This window comes from Anarhichas minor, unplaced genomic scaffold (genome assembly GCF_050575085.1).
Source record: "Anarhichas minor isolate MPS153535 unplaced genomic scaffold, ASM5057508v1 ptg000026l, whole genome shotgun sequence".
Classification (NCBI taxonomy): Eukaryota; Metazoa; Chordata; class Actinopteri; order Perciformes; family Anarhichadidae; genus Anarhichas; species Anarhichas minor.
The window spans coordinates 12,778,091-12,790,387 of NW_027466472.1; the positions used below are offsets into that span (position 1 = coordinate 12,778,091).

At 40.5% G+C, this 12,297-nt stretch overlaps 2 protein-coding genes across 2 annotated transcripts; both read left to right on the forward strand.

Annotated features, from left to right (window-relative positions):
* The first annotated feature begins 1,150 nt into the window (after window positions 1–1,150).
* Window positions 1,151–5,808, forward strand: LOC142959200 (extracellular calcium-sensing receptor-like). Its single transcript, XM_076100408.1, has 9 exons — window positions 1,151–1,302; window positions 1,397–1,691; window positions 1,956–2,042; window positions 2,320–2,589; window positions 3,312–3,527; window positions 3,611–3,886; window positions 4,284–4,511; window positions 4,622–4,745; window positions 4,895–5,808. Exons 1-9 carry the CDS (start codon window positions 1,193–1,195, stop codon window positions 5,806–5,808), a joined length of 2,520 nt encoding a protein of 839 aa, XP_075956523.1. The 5' UTR covers window positions 1,151–1,192.
* Window positions 5,809–7,390: 1,582 nt separating this feature from the next.
* On the forward strand, window positions 7,391–11,670 carry LOC142959199 (extracellular calcium-sensing receptor-like). Its single transcript, XM_076100407.1, has 9 exons — window positions 7,391–7,584; window positions 7,872–8,166; window positions 8,318–8,404; window positions 8,679–8,948; window positions 9,277–9,483; window positions 9,567–9,842; window positions 10,228–10,446; window positions 10,550–10,673; window positions 10,757–11,670. Exons 1-9 carry the CDS (start codon window positions 7,475–7,477, stop codon window positions 11,668–11,670), a joined length of 2,502 nt encoding a protein of 833 aa, XP_075956522.1. The 5' UTR covers window positions 7,391–7,474.
* The last annotated feature ends 627 nt before the right edge of the window (window positions 11,671–12,297 follow it).

Here is a 12,297-nt window from a genome sequence, read left to right on the forward strand (position 1 = left end):
TGAGACTCTGACGCGTTGAACGAGTGATCATAGTCTTGAATTGGCCAATCATAGGCTGAGAAAAGCCTCACATAGACGCAGGCAGACGAGAATGGATCCATGGTTCACAGACACAGACAGGGTTTAGAGAGGATTATAGCTCTCAAAATGATGCCAAACTGCTGTATTTGGATAGATTGAACAATATTAGTGATAAAACAAGTGAAATATATAGTTATATAGTATATAAAAGTACAATTGAACAGCTGGAACAGCTGGATCCAAAATGACAATTCTGCTTGACCTCGCATGACCTCTCTGTACTAAAACCTCTCTAACTTTTTTTTGCTTCACTTTATCAAAGCAAAAATTTGAAGAGAGACTGCTGACATGTTTTGCTATGATTTCAGGCTTTCAGCTGCATTATTTCAAAGAAATAATATCAATAAAAGTGTTTTTTTTTCAGGCGAACCTGATATTTTTCAATTTGAGCTGTGTGCCATCTTCATTTACTATTAACCAGTAACATATACACAATATGTACACATCTGAACAAATCTCACGAGTGTTACCTGTATTATACCATCACAATTATTAAAATAGACCTTGTAGTTACAGAATTACAGTCTTTCTAGTATGGATATGCAATTTTTGAGCAGGGGCCTAAAAATAGGGCTAGGGCCCAGCAGTTGACCTCTACAGTGACATTAGTTGATGTAAGTAAAAATGATCTTATATTGCTTTGTTCTTGTTTATCTTTTACCTCCACTGTGCTTTCAGAGTTTACCCCTTGATGTGTATTTGAGGTAAAGAAAATCAATTAAAAAAAATAATTAAAGATGAGCTCCAATAGCACAAAAATAATTAAGAACTCAAAAATTAAAGTGATAAACAGACAATACATCACATAATTGATGTTATCATGATGATATGAGTTTGTCCTGCCTCCCACATGACTGCCTGTGCCCTGATAGGTGGTGTGAAATGATGACCAAAACCACCAAAGGGGATGACACAGACCTGCATATAAAAGTAAATAATTGTTCATAAAGCTCAGAGGGTGAGGAGGGCAGATATGGGGGCATTTCTGGACCGCTTTTTGTTCTTGTATGTCTACCTGATCTTGATTTTTTTCTCTTCCTCCTTTTTCGTATCAGAGTCTTCCTCTCTTTTGTCATCTTGTAAATTAAGGAGACAATTTTATCTTAATGGGATGCACAAGCCTGGTGATGTGGTTTTGGGTGGGCTGTTTGAGGTCCACTACACCTCTGTCTTCTCTGAGCTGTCGTTCACCTCAGAACCAAATCAGCTCACCTGCCAAGGGTAAGTTTCACACTCATATAGCAGACAACATGCATGGGTAATTATGAATAATAAATTGCTTTTTAGTGGTTAACCATGCCATTTTATGTATTAGCTTTGTCACTGCAGGGTTCAGGCATGCCATGACCATGGCCTTCGCCATTGATGAGATCAACAAAAACTCCCATCTTCTACCTAATGTGACTCTGGGATACAGTCTTTATGACAACTGTGCCACACTTGTAATTGGATTCAGTGCTGCATTGTTGCTGGCTAGTGGTCAAGAGGAGCAGTTTCTGCTTCAGGAGAAATGTTTGGGGACCCCTCCAGTCCTGGGGATTGTGGGTGATTCCATGTCAACATTTTCTATTGCCACCTCTGACGTAATAGGTTTATTCAATTTGCCCATTGTAAGTTCACCTTCTTCAGTCTTGCTGTAGCTGAGCTTTTGATGTGCCATATTTGAAAGTATTTAGAAATGTAAAATGATAGGACAGGAGATGTACATTAATTCTCAGCTCCAACGTCTCAAACAAGCCTTTATTTGGTAAGAAGGGATCATCTTCATTTAGATTTGAAAAAGGGGAATCGTTAAATACGTGACATTGTTTGCATGTTTCTGCTAATTTGCATGGGAAGTAAAACCTGCGTACATACTATATGTTTCTTTATAGGTGAGTTACTATTCCACATGCTCCTGCCTGAGTGATAGGCGAAGGTTTCCAAACTTCTTCAGAACGATCCCAAGTGATGCTTTCCAGGTGAAACTCTGGCCTAGAAATAACAAATGCAAAATATGTTTCAGTTGAAGTGTATTGAGCTTTACAACATGCTCTGCCAATTTCAATGCCAATTTTGTTTTGTAAAGTAAAGTGCTGTATTTTCTTTGTCCTTCATTGAGGAAACTATATGAATTTAGGAAAAAGAGTGTAATTAGATCAACTAACTGTAATTTTATTGTGCAACATGAATGAGTATGTTTCCTCTGAATGATCATTCAAAACTCTGCTTTAATCCCCCCGCTCTCTATTCATAAAGGTGCGTGCTATGATTAAGATTCTAAAACACTTTGGCTGGACTTGGGCTGGTCTGCTGGTCAGTGATGATGACTATGGACTCCATGTTGCCCGAACCTTCCAATCAGACTTGGCTCAGTCTGGTGGAGGTTGTCTAGCTTACTCAGAGATTTTGCCCTGGGGTGAAGACCCTGCTGAACTAAAGAGGATTGTGGAAATAATGAAGAAATCAACAGCTCGTGTGGTCATGGTGTTTGCACATCGGATCCATATGATTCAACTCATGGAAGAGGTATCGTATCTTCTCAACCTGGTCTCACTCCCAACATGTCAAATACTGTCACTTGGTCAGTGCCCCTCTGCACCTGATACTGATGCATGGAGGCAACCTTTAGCTTCTGTATGCCATGAACCAAGCTTTCAACTAACTCTAATGTAAACCGATCCGCTTCAATTTTAGACGCTCAAAGCAACTGATGTAGTATAAAGTGAGTGATAGTCCACTGGGTCAAACAAATACAGAACCTTTACCAAGGAGACCACTGACTGTATCCTGTGTGAAACAAAAAGTCAACATTGACTTATTGTTTCACGTCAGTCCCGTGACCCAAGTGAGTGAGTCAAGTAACTCATCGGGCACTCGCTAGTCACATGAGTCGCTAATCACTAGGTAGTCACGAGTTGTTAGTCGGTCAAGATAATTTCAACCACAAACTTTTCCTAACCGACCTAAGTGGTTTTGTTGCCTAAACCTAACTTTCTGTTCAGACGTAAATTTGTTTTAAAAAGACACTTTGCATGTACAGAGTGGAAACTGATATTCTGTCCCTGACACGTCCAAAGCTGATGCCAGAGGGGTACCTAGAGTTTCATAGTTTAAAGCTTAGAGACAATGACCAATTATTTAACGAGGTGGGGGAGAGAACGTGTTCATCTCTTTTCTAATTCAGTCCTACAAAGTAGACTATATTTGTTGTATGAAAATAAATTAATTTGATTAAATGAAATACACAGGTGGTGAGGGAGAATGTGACAGGCCTTCAGTGGTTGGCCAGTGAAGCCTGGTCAGCAGCTGCTGTGCTCCAGACCCCACGCCTTATGCCATACTTGAGTGGCACACTGGGCATTGCCATCCGCAGAGGAGAAATACCAGGCCTCAGAGATTTTCTGTTAAGAATACGTCCTGACATACATATAAGTAGTAGTAGTAATAATTATGGACATAGCATGGTAAGATTGTAACCTTACAATCAGATCTGTAATTCCAATAATAATGTCATTTCTGTTAAGACTTTGTTTTAAATACATTTCAGGTCATGCAGTTTTGGGAATACACATTTCAGTGTAGATTTGCACCACCTCCAGCAGGTTGGATGGAGGCTGGTGGAGAACTATGCACTGGACAGGAAGATCTAGAGAGTGGGGGGGCTGAGTTGTTGGATGTTTCTGATCTCAGGCCTGAGTACAATATTTACAAGGCGGTGTATGCCCTGGCGTATGCTCTAGATGACCTGCTGCAGTGCAAGCCAGGGAGAGGTCCTTTCAGTGGACACAGCTGTGCCACTTTGCAAACATCGGAGCCATGGCAGGTGTGATATCAGTTTACACTCAAGCTGTTTAGTCTTTGAAAACAGACGCTGTATTTTGAGGTGTAACTGAAATATATTCGGTGGAAAGAAGAAATTATTAACTTTGCCATTAGCAGGCCAGTTTGACCCTCCTGATTGTCTTTGAGCAGAAGACAAAATGTTCCTAGAAGTTGCAAGACAAGATAAAATTCCCTTTATTTTTTCTGTCAAACATACTTAATCAATGGCAACAGTGGTTGATCAAATATAGAGAGCTTATATTGCACTATATTTGAAAGCTTGCATGACTAAATCCGTAATCTATCACACAGAGCATCTGAAAGCATATGCACAATCAAGAACAGTATATTTTCATTTGAGTCTCCCCTTCTTCATTTTAATTGTACCCCATTTATAGCTTATGCATTACCTGGAAAAGGTCAACTTCATCACATCATTTGGTGATCAAGTTTCCTTTGATGAGAATGGTGATGCCTTACCAATATATGATGTGATGAACTGGCTGTGGCTCCCTGATGGAAGAACTAAAGTTCAGAATGTGGGGCTTGTTAAGAAGTTGGCCTCCAAAGATGAAGAACTCACACTTGATGATGACAAAATCTTCTGGAACTTTGACTCCAAACAGGTTACACCTTTTTATCCTACCTTTTTACTTTACCGTAGTACTGTATGACACACAATAACAGAATCAAGCAGTGTAGAATAACTGTGATAAAACTCTTACAATCCTATCAGTCACCCCTGTCGGTGTGCAGTGAGAGCTGTCCTCCAGGTACCCGCATGGCCAGAAGAAAGGGGCAGCCTTTTTGCTGTTTCGACTGTGTACCATGCTCTGAGGGAAAGATCAGCAATGACACAGGCTGGTATCATTATAAAAACATATGTTAAATTATTGAAAATGTATTTGTTTTCGGGAATCTTGCACTTATTGCTTAGGTGATGCACATCCAATGTCAGTGTTCACAGGTGGGAGAGACAATGTCCTTGATGCTCTGTTCCCGTGTTTTCATACAGTGGAGTGCACCAGTTGTCCAGAGGAGTTCTGGTCCAATGCCCAGCATGACCACTGTGTTCCAAAGAAAACAGAGTTTCTCTCCTACCATGAGCCTCTGGGTATCTGTCTGACAACGACCTCATTGTTGGGAACATTTATCTGTGCTGTTGTCCTGGGAATCTTCACCTATCATCGCAGTACACCCATGGTACGCGCCAACAATTCAGAACTAAGCTTCTTGCTCTTGGTGTCACTTAAATTATGTTTCCTTTGTTCACTGCTGTTTATCGGCCGGCCCAGGCTGTGGACATGCCAACTGAGACATGCAGCATTTGGGATCAGCTTTGTGCTTTGTGTCTCATGTATTCTGGTAAAAACCATGGTGGTTCTGGCTGTGTTCAAGGCCTCCAAGCCAGGAGGTGGAGCCAGTCTAAAGTGGTTTGGTGCTGTGCAGCAGAGAGGGACAGTTATGGTTCTTACTTCTATTCAGGCAGCAATCTGCACTGCTTGGATTGTCTCTGCCTCACCAGCTCCCCATAAAAACACTCAATACCACAACGACAAGATAGTTTATGAGTGTGTAGTTGGGTCCACTGTTGGTTTTGCAGTGTTACTGGGCTATATTGGCTTACTGGCTGTCCTCAGCTTCCTGTTAGCCTTTCTGGCAAGGAATCTTCCAGACAACTTTAATGAGGCCAAGCTCATCACTTTCAGCATGCTGAGCTTCTGTGCTGTGTGGGTGGCCTTTGTCCCTGCTTATGTCAACTCTCCAGGCAAATATGCAGATGCTGTGGAGGTTTTTGCCATTCTGGCATCTAGTTTTGGTATCTTGTTAGCACTATTTGGACCCAAATGTTATATTATCCTGCTGAGACCAGAGAGGAACACAAAGAAAGCAATCATGGGGCGAGGTGAATGTATCAAATAATCCTATCTGCTCTGTATTTTGCATTCAACAAACACAACTAGAAGCAATACATAATTAATAAATCCGAAAAAAAATTGAATCTTACATTATAGTTGTCGTTTTTGTATGATCTTTTTTTTACAATGCCTGGTCTAGTCTTATATCAGTAAATTGACAAAAACTGAAATAACTACATATCCAAACCCTCCTCGCACTTTAATTAGCAAAAACGGATACATATAACGAATTACTACCAAAAATCCAATTAAAAAGGCTGTTGGGAAATTGGATGTCCGTGTGTATAGATGCAGCAGTGTCAAATGTATTATTCATCATTAAAAAATAACATAATCCTTGATCAATCAAATCATCAATTGTAGTACCATCTTCATTTTATATATGCTGTCCTGCCCATGTGAAATACTCTACAGGAAAAAACAGAAGAAGTTGAAACTGAATTTTTGAAGACTATGCCGCTATCAGTTCTGGTAATGACGACTGTGCAATGGCCAACTATTATTCAATGTTCTAATTAAGACTGATTTCAAGGACCATTATTGTAATTACACATACTGTAAATTTTCATTATGCCAGAGGCTATCAAAGTTTCCTTATTGTTAGTTTTCCAATATGAATCACAACATATTTTCTCCTCGGACCGACTTCACAAGGGTTTAATTCCGCCAGTCATTTTGTGAGAAAGAGTGAAAATGTTCTTTTTTTGTTTTTCTGAAATGCCACCTAAATAAGATGCTTTCTTGCTTTTTGGTCAATGCCAATGTTTTAATGGATGCAATATTCTGCTACAATTAAGCAGGGAATGGAGCTGAGTAAGGTCATCCTGCCTGGAAAAGTATGCCTGCACTCACTATTATGTATTGAGGGAAATAAGTAATCACCCTTACAGGTTCCATGCCTGTAATCATAGAAATACAATTACCAAATCTACAGACTAATGTGGAAATACGTCTTTCCCACATGTTTCTGCAGAACTGATCATATCTAAAACTTGCCAAAATACTATGGGTTTCAGCCAGATACAATAACCCTCCATCAAGCAGACACTGTGCAAGGGGAGGATGTATTATTTCGCCAAATGTCTTGGTATGCTGCTACCATCTAGTGGACATACACATCCATATACACATCCATGGGACATACCCAGGGCTTATTTGAGCGTTTAGTGAGTTTAATTTGGTTTGCTTGTCACGGACAAATTTGGGATTACTCTGTGTAAAGTTGCTCTTCCCATACTGTATATGTATTAAACTACAGAGTGAACCCTGTATTTTACAACAAGATGTTTTCCTGGAAGGTGAAACAGTCTCTACTTTATATGCAACCTGATATACATATCAAAGTCAATTGACATTCAAACAAACTAATAAACACACAATATGCCTCAATACAAAATCAATCTCAAATTAAATGCAATTTAGGCCCTGCCCTTACTTTTGCGTACTCCCTGATGGGTGGTGTGCAAGATTAAACAATACTGCAAGTGAATAAAAGGGCTTGGCGATGGATCAGTAAAGGGGTAAACAGGGGGAAAGTCATGTGGGCATTTTTGGATATCAAACTGCTCTTGTTCGTGTACTTCCTGTTGTATTCCTACTTTTCTTCTTCTGTGCCCTCCCATCTTTATTCCACGTCCTGCCAGCTACAGGGACAATTTCATCTAAATGGGATGCACAAGGCTGGAGATGTGGTTCTGGGTGGGCTATTTGAGATTCACTTCTTTTCTGTCTTTCCTGACCTGTCTTTTACCTCAGAGCCACAACAGCCTACCTGCCACAGGTTAGTCTGTCAGGGAAACATTGAAAAGCAAAAATTGGGGGAGGTCAATCTCATTAGTGCAATGTATTTTATATAATAAGAATTTACTCTGAAAGGGAAAAAAAAGGCATTTTGTATTTGTGCCATTTTGGACACATCACTTTTATGCACAGCCTCCTTTAGTATTGTAATAACTGTTGCTATTCAACTGGCTTAATTGTTTTCAAAATATGTAATTGTGCAACCTGTACATGTCGACACAATTGCTATTTGATGTTGTTTTTTCAACGGTGGTATTTCTGTGTTAGTTTTGATATTCTAGGATTCAGGCAGGCCCAGAGCATGGCCTTTGCTATTGATGAGATCAACAGAAACACCAACCTGCTACCTAACGTGACTTTGGGATATAGTCTTTATGATAACTGCGTCAAACTAGGAATTGGATTCCGTGCAGCGTTGTCATTAGCCAGTGGTCGAGAAGAGCAGTTTATATTAGACGATACCTGTGCAGGAACCCCTCCGGTCCTAGGAATTGTGGGTGATTCTTCCTCTACACGTTCTATTGCCATCTCCACTGTCCTAGGTTTGTACAGAGTACCTATGGTAAGTTTTCCGCCGTAAATCTTTCGAATCATTTTGATTTAGTTTCAAATTGAATGCCAATTGTAAACATGGACTAATCCACTCGAAAATTGTAAAGGGCCGGTAAAGGCTTTGAATGTTTTTAGGCTGTATAGTCTGTCTTTTTTAACAGGTGAGTTACTTTGCCACATGTTCGTGCCTGAGTGACCGGCAAAAGTTTCCATCCTTCTTTAGGACGATCCCAAGTGACGCTTTCCAGGTGAACGTCTATCAGCAAAATAAAAAAGCATAAAAAAAGCTGTTACACATAAACATTCCTCAGAAAGAACATCCCTGTGCTGCAATGAAAAATGTATTCGTTTAGCGTAATACCTGTCACATTCCTTGTGCCATTGACGGAGCTGTTTTGTCCGAGCTAACAATGCTGAAAGGCAACGGTTAAACATGGTCCATTGTGGAACCTGTTTATCAGGTTCCCAACTGAATGATTATTCCAGCCTGTGCACTAATCCCACCACTCTGCATTTACTTAGGTGCGTGCTATGATTCAGATTCTCCGGCACTTTGGCTGGACTTGGACAGGTCTGCTGGTCAGTGATGATGATTATGGACTCCATGCTGCCCATTCCTTCCAATCTGACATGACTCAGTCTGGTGCAGGGTGTCTGGCCTACTTTGAGGTTTTGCCCTGGGGCAATGACCCAGCAGGACTAAGGAGAATTGTGGATGTGATGAGGAAATCTACAGCTCGTGTGGTCATTGTGTTTGCACATGAGAGTCACATGATTAACCTCATGGAAGAGGTTGGGCTTGAAATAGTTTAATCATAACTTAATATAATTACACACCTTAATGTTTTATTTATCAAACCGAAAAATTTAAGTGTCAATAAAACGTCCTGTAAAAAATTGATTTAATTGAATAAATCACGTCTTATTGTTCAAGGCGCTGTAAGCAGGGTATTATACTGAGATCACTAAATGAGACAAATTACATTGACCTCTAGTTGTAATGACATGTATTACTTTGCTCATAATACTGTGTAAAACACATGTTTGAATGACTAAGGCAAGACACCAACCGTGTCATGACAGTATGAATTTACATATTTTTATATAATGCAATGCACAGGTGGTGAGGCAGAATGTGACAGGGCTGCAGTGGATGGCCAGCGAAGCCTGGATTGCAGCTACTGTGCTTCAGACCCCCCAACTCATGCCGTACATAGGTGGCACTCTGGGCATCGCCATCCGTCGAGGAGAAATACCAGGTTTCAGGGACTTCCTGTTGCAAATACGACCTGACCTACAACACAACAACAGCTATGGAAATAGCATGGTGAGTTTAACCTTGCAATCTGATCTGGTATTTTGCAATACTAATACAGTATATTATGACACTCTGTTTTGAATACATTTCAGGTAAATCAGTTTTGGGAATACACATTTCAGTGTAGATTTGCACCACCTCATGCAGGTTGGGTGGAAGCTGGGGGATCACTATGCACTGGACAGGAAGATCTAGAGAATGTGGAGACTGAGTTCTTGGACATTTCAAACCTTAGGCCAGAGTACAACGTGTACAAGGCGGTGTATGCCCTGGCGTATGCTCTTGATGACATGCTGCAGTGCGAGCCGGGGGGAGGGCCTTTCAGTGGGAACAGCTGTGGAACTTTGCAAAGACTGGAGTCATGGCAGGTGGGATATCAGTTTACACTCCACCTGTTTAGGTAACTAAATCCTGTGCTTTAGCATTTATTGTGGAGTAGCGTTTAGGGTATAGAATTAAATACAAATCTGTGTGTTTACTAATCTTAAAGCAAATAGCTGAAAGGATGTTCCCTACATGGGTAACAGCAGTGGATAACAATATCAGGTCAGAGCCAACATCTGCTTTCACTGGGTATACGGTATTATCAGTGATGTGACTTCTCTTTAAAGAAAATGCTATGTTGGAATTGTTAGAGGCATGTCTTCAAATGTTCATAGGTGTAGTATTCAGTTGAAATTTTGAATACTAAGCACTCATGTGTCCCCATGGTTATTTTTTATTTTCCTCTGTCCCTTTTTTTGATAACTATAGCTTGTGTATTACTTGGAAATGGTCAACTTCACCACACCATTTGGTGATCAAGTGTCATTTGATGAGAATGGGGATGCCATACCAATATATGATGTCATGAACTGGGTGTGGCTCCCTGACGGAAGAACTAAAATTCAGAATGTGGGTGAGGTTAAAGAGTCAGCCAAAGGTGAAGAACTCACACTTGATGAAGACAAAATCTTCTGGAAATCCAAAAAGGTTATTCCTGATTATTCAGACAACTATTTTGTATCCCATGGATGACTCATTATAGCAGTGTAGAGTAGTGTAGGGTAACAGATATTTATTTTTCTACGTATAGGCACCCAGGTCAGTGTGCAGTGAGAGCTGTCCTCCAGGTACCCGGATGGCCAGAAAGAAGGGGGAATCTGAGTGCTGTTTTGACTGCATCCCTTGTTCTGAGGGAAAGATCAGCAATAAGACTGGTTGGTATTCAGTTTTAAACAGAGCAGTTTGGAGATATAATTTAAGCATGTACCGTATCTCAACACTTTCCCTGTCTTCTTAGACTCCCTGGAGTGCACCAATTGTCCAGAGGATTTCTGGTCCAGCCCCCAGCGTGACCACTGTGTTCCTAAGAAAACTGAGTTCCTCTCTTATCAAGAACCTCTGGGTATCTGCTTGACAACCATCTCGTTGCTGGGCACATTCACCTGTGCTGTTGTCCTGTGGATCTTCACCTATTATCACAGCACCCCTATAGTACGCGCCAACAATTCAGAGCTAAGTTTCCAGCTATTGGTGTCACTTAAATTATGTTTCCTGTGTTCACTGCTGTTTATCGGCCGGCCCAGGCTGTGGACATGCCAACTGAGACATGCAGCATTTGGGATCAGCTTTGTGCTTTGTGTCTCATGTATTCTGGTAAAAACCATGGTGGTTCTGGCTGTGTTCAAGGCCTCCAAGCCAGGAGGTGGAGCCAGTCTAAAGTGGTTTGGTGCTGTGCAGCAGAGAGGGACAGTTATGGTTCTTACTTCTATTCAGGCAGCAATCTGCACTGCTTGGATTGTCTCTGCCTCACCAGCTCCCCATAGAAACAGTCAATACCACAACGACAAGATAGTTTATGAATGTGTAGTTGGCTCCACCGTTGGTTTTGCAGTGTTACTGGGCTATATTGGCTTACTGGCTGTCCTCAGCTTCCTGTTAGCCTTTCTGGCAAGGAATCTTCCAGACAACTTTAATGAGGCCAAGCTCATCACTTTCAGCATGCTGATCTTCTGTGCTGTGTGGGCGGCCTTTGTCCCTGCTTATGTCAACTCTCCAGGCAAATATGCAGATGCAGTGGAGGTTTTTGCCATCCTGGCATCTAGTTTTGGTATCTTGTTAGCACTATTTGGACCCAAATGTTATATAATCCTGCTGAGACCAGAGAGGAACACAAAGAAAGCAATCATGGGGCGAGGTGAATGTATCAAATAATCCTATCTGCTCTGTATTTTGCATTCAACAAACACAACTAGAAGCAATACATAATTAATAAATCCGAAAAAAAATTGAATCTTACATTATAGTTGTCGTTTTTGTATGATCTTTTTTTTACAATGCCTGGTCTAGTCTTATATCAGTAAATTGACAAAAACTGAAATAACTACATATCCATACCCTCCTCGCACTTTAATTAGCAAAAACGGATACATATAACGAATTACTACCAAAAATCCAATTAAAAAGGCTGTTGGGAAATTGGATGTCCGTGTGTATAGATGCAGCAGTGTCAAATGTATTATTCATCATTAAAAAATAACATAATCCTTGATCAATCAAATCATCAATTGTAGTACCACCTTCATTTTATATATGCTGTCCTGCCCATGTGAAATACTCTACAGGAAAAAACAGAAGAAGTTTAAACTGAATTTTTGAAGACTATGCCGCTATCAGTTCTGGTAATGACGACTGTGCAATGGTCAACTATTATTCAATGTTCTAATTAAGACTGATTTCAAGGACCATTATTGTAATTACACATACTGTAAATTTTCATTATGCCAGAGGCTATCAAAGTTTCCTTATTGTTAGTTTTCCAATATGAATCACAACATATTT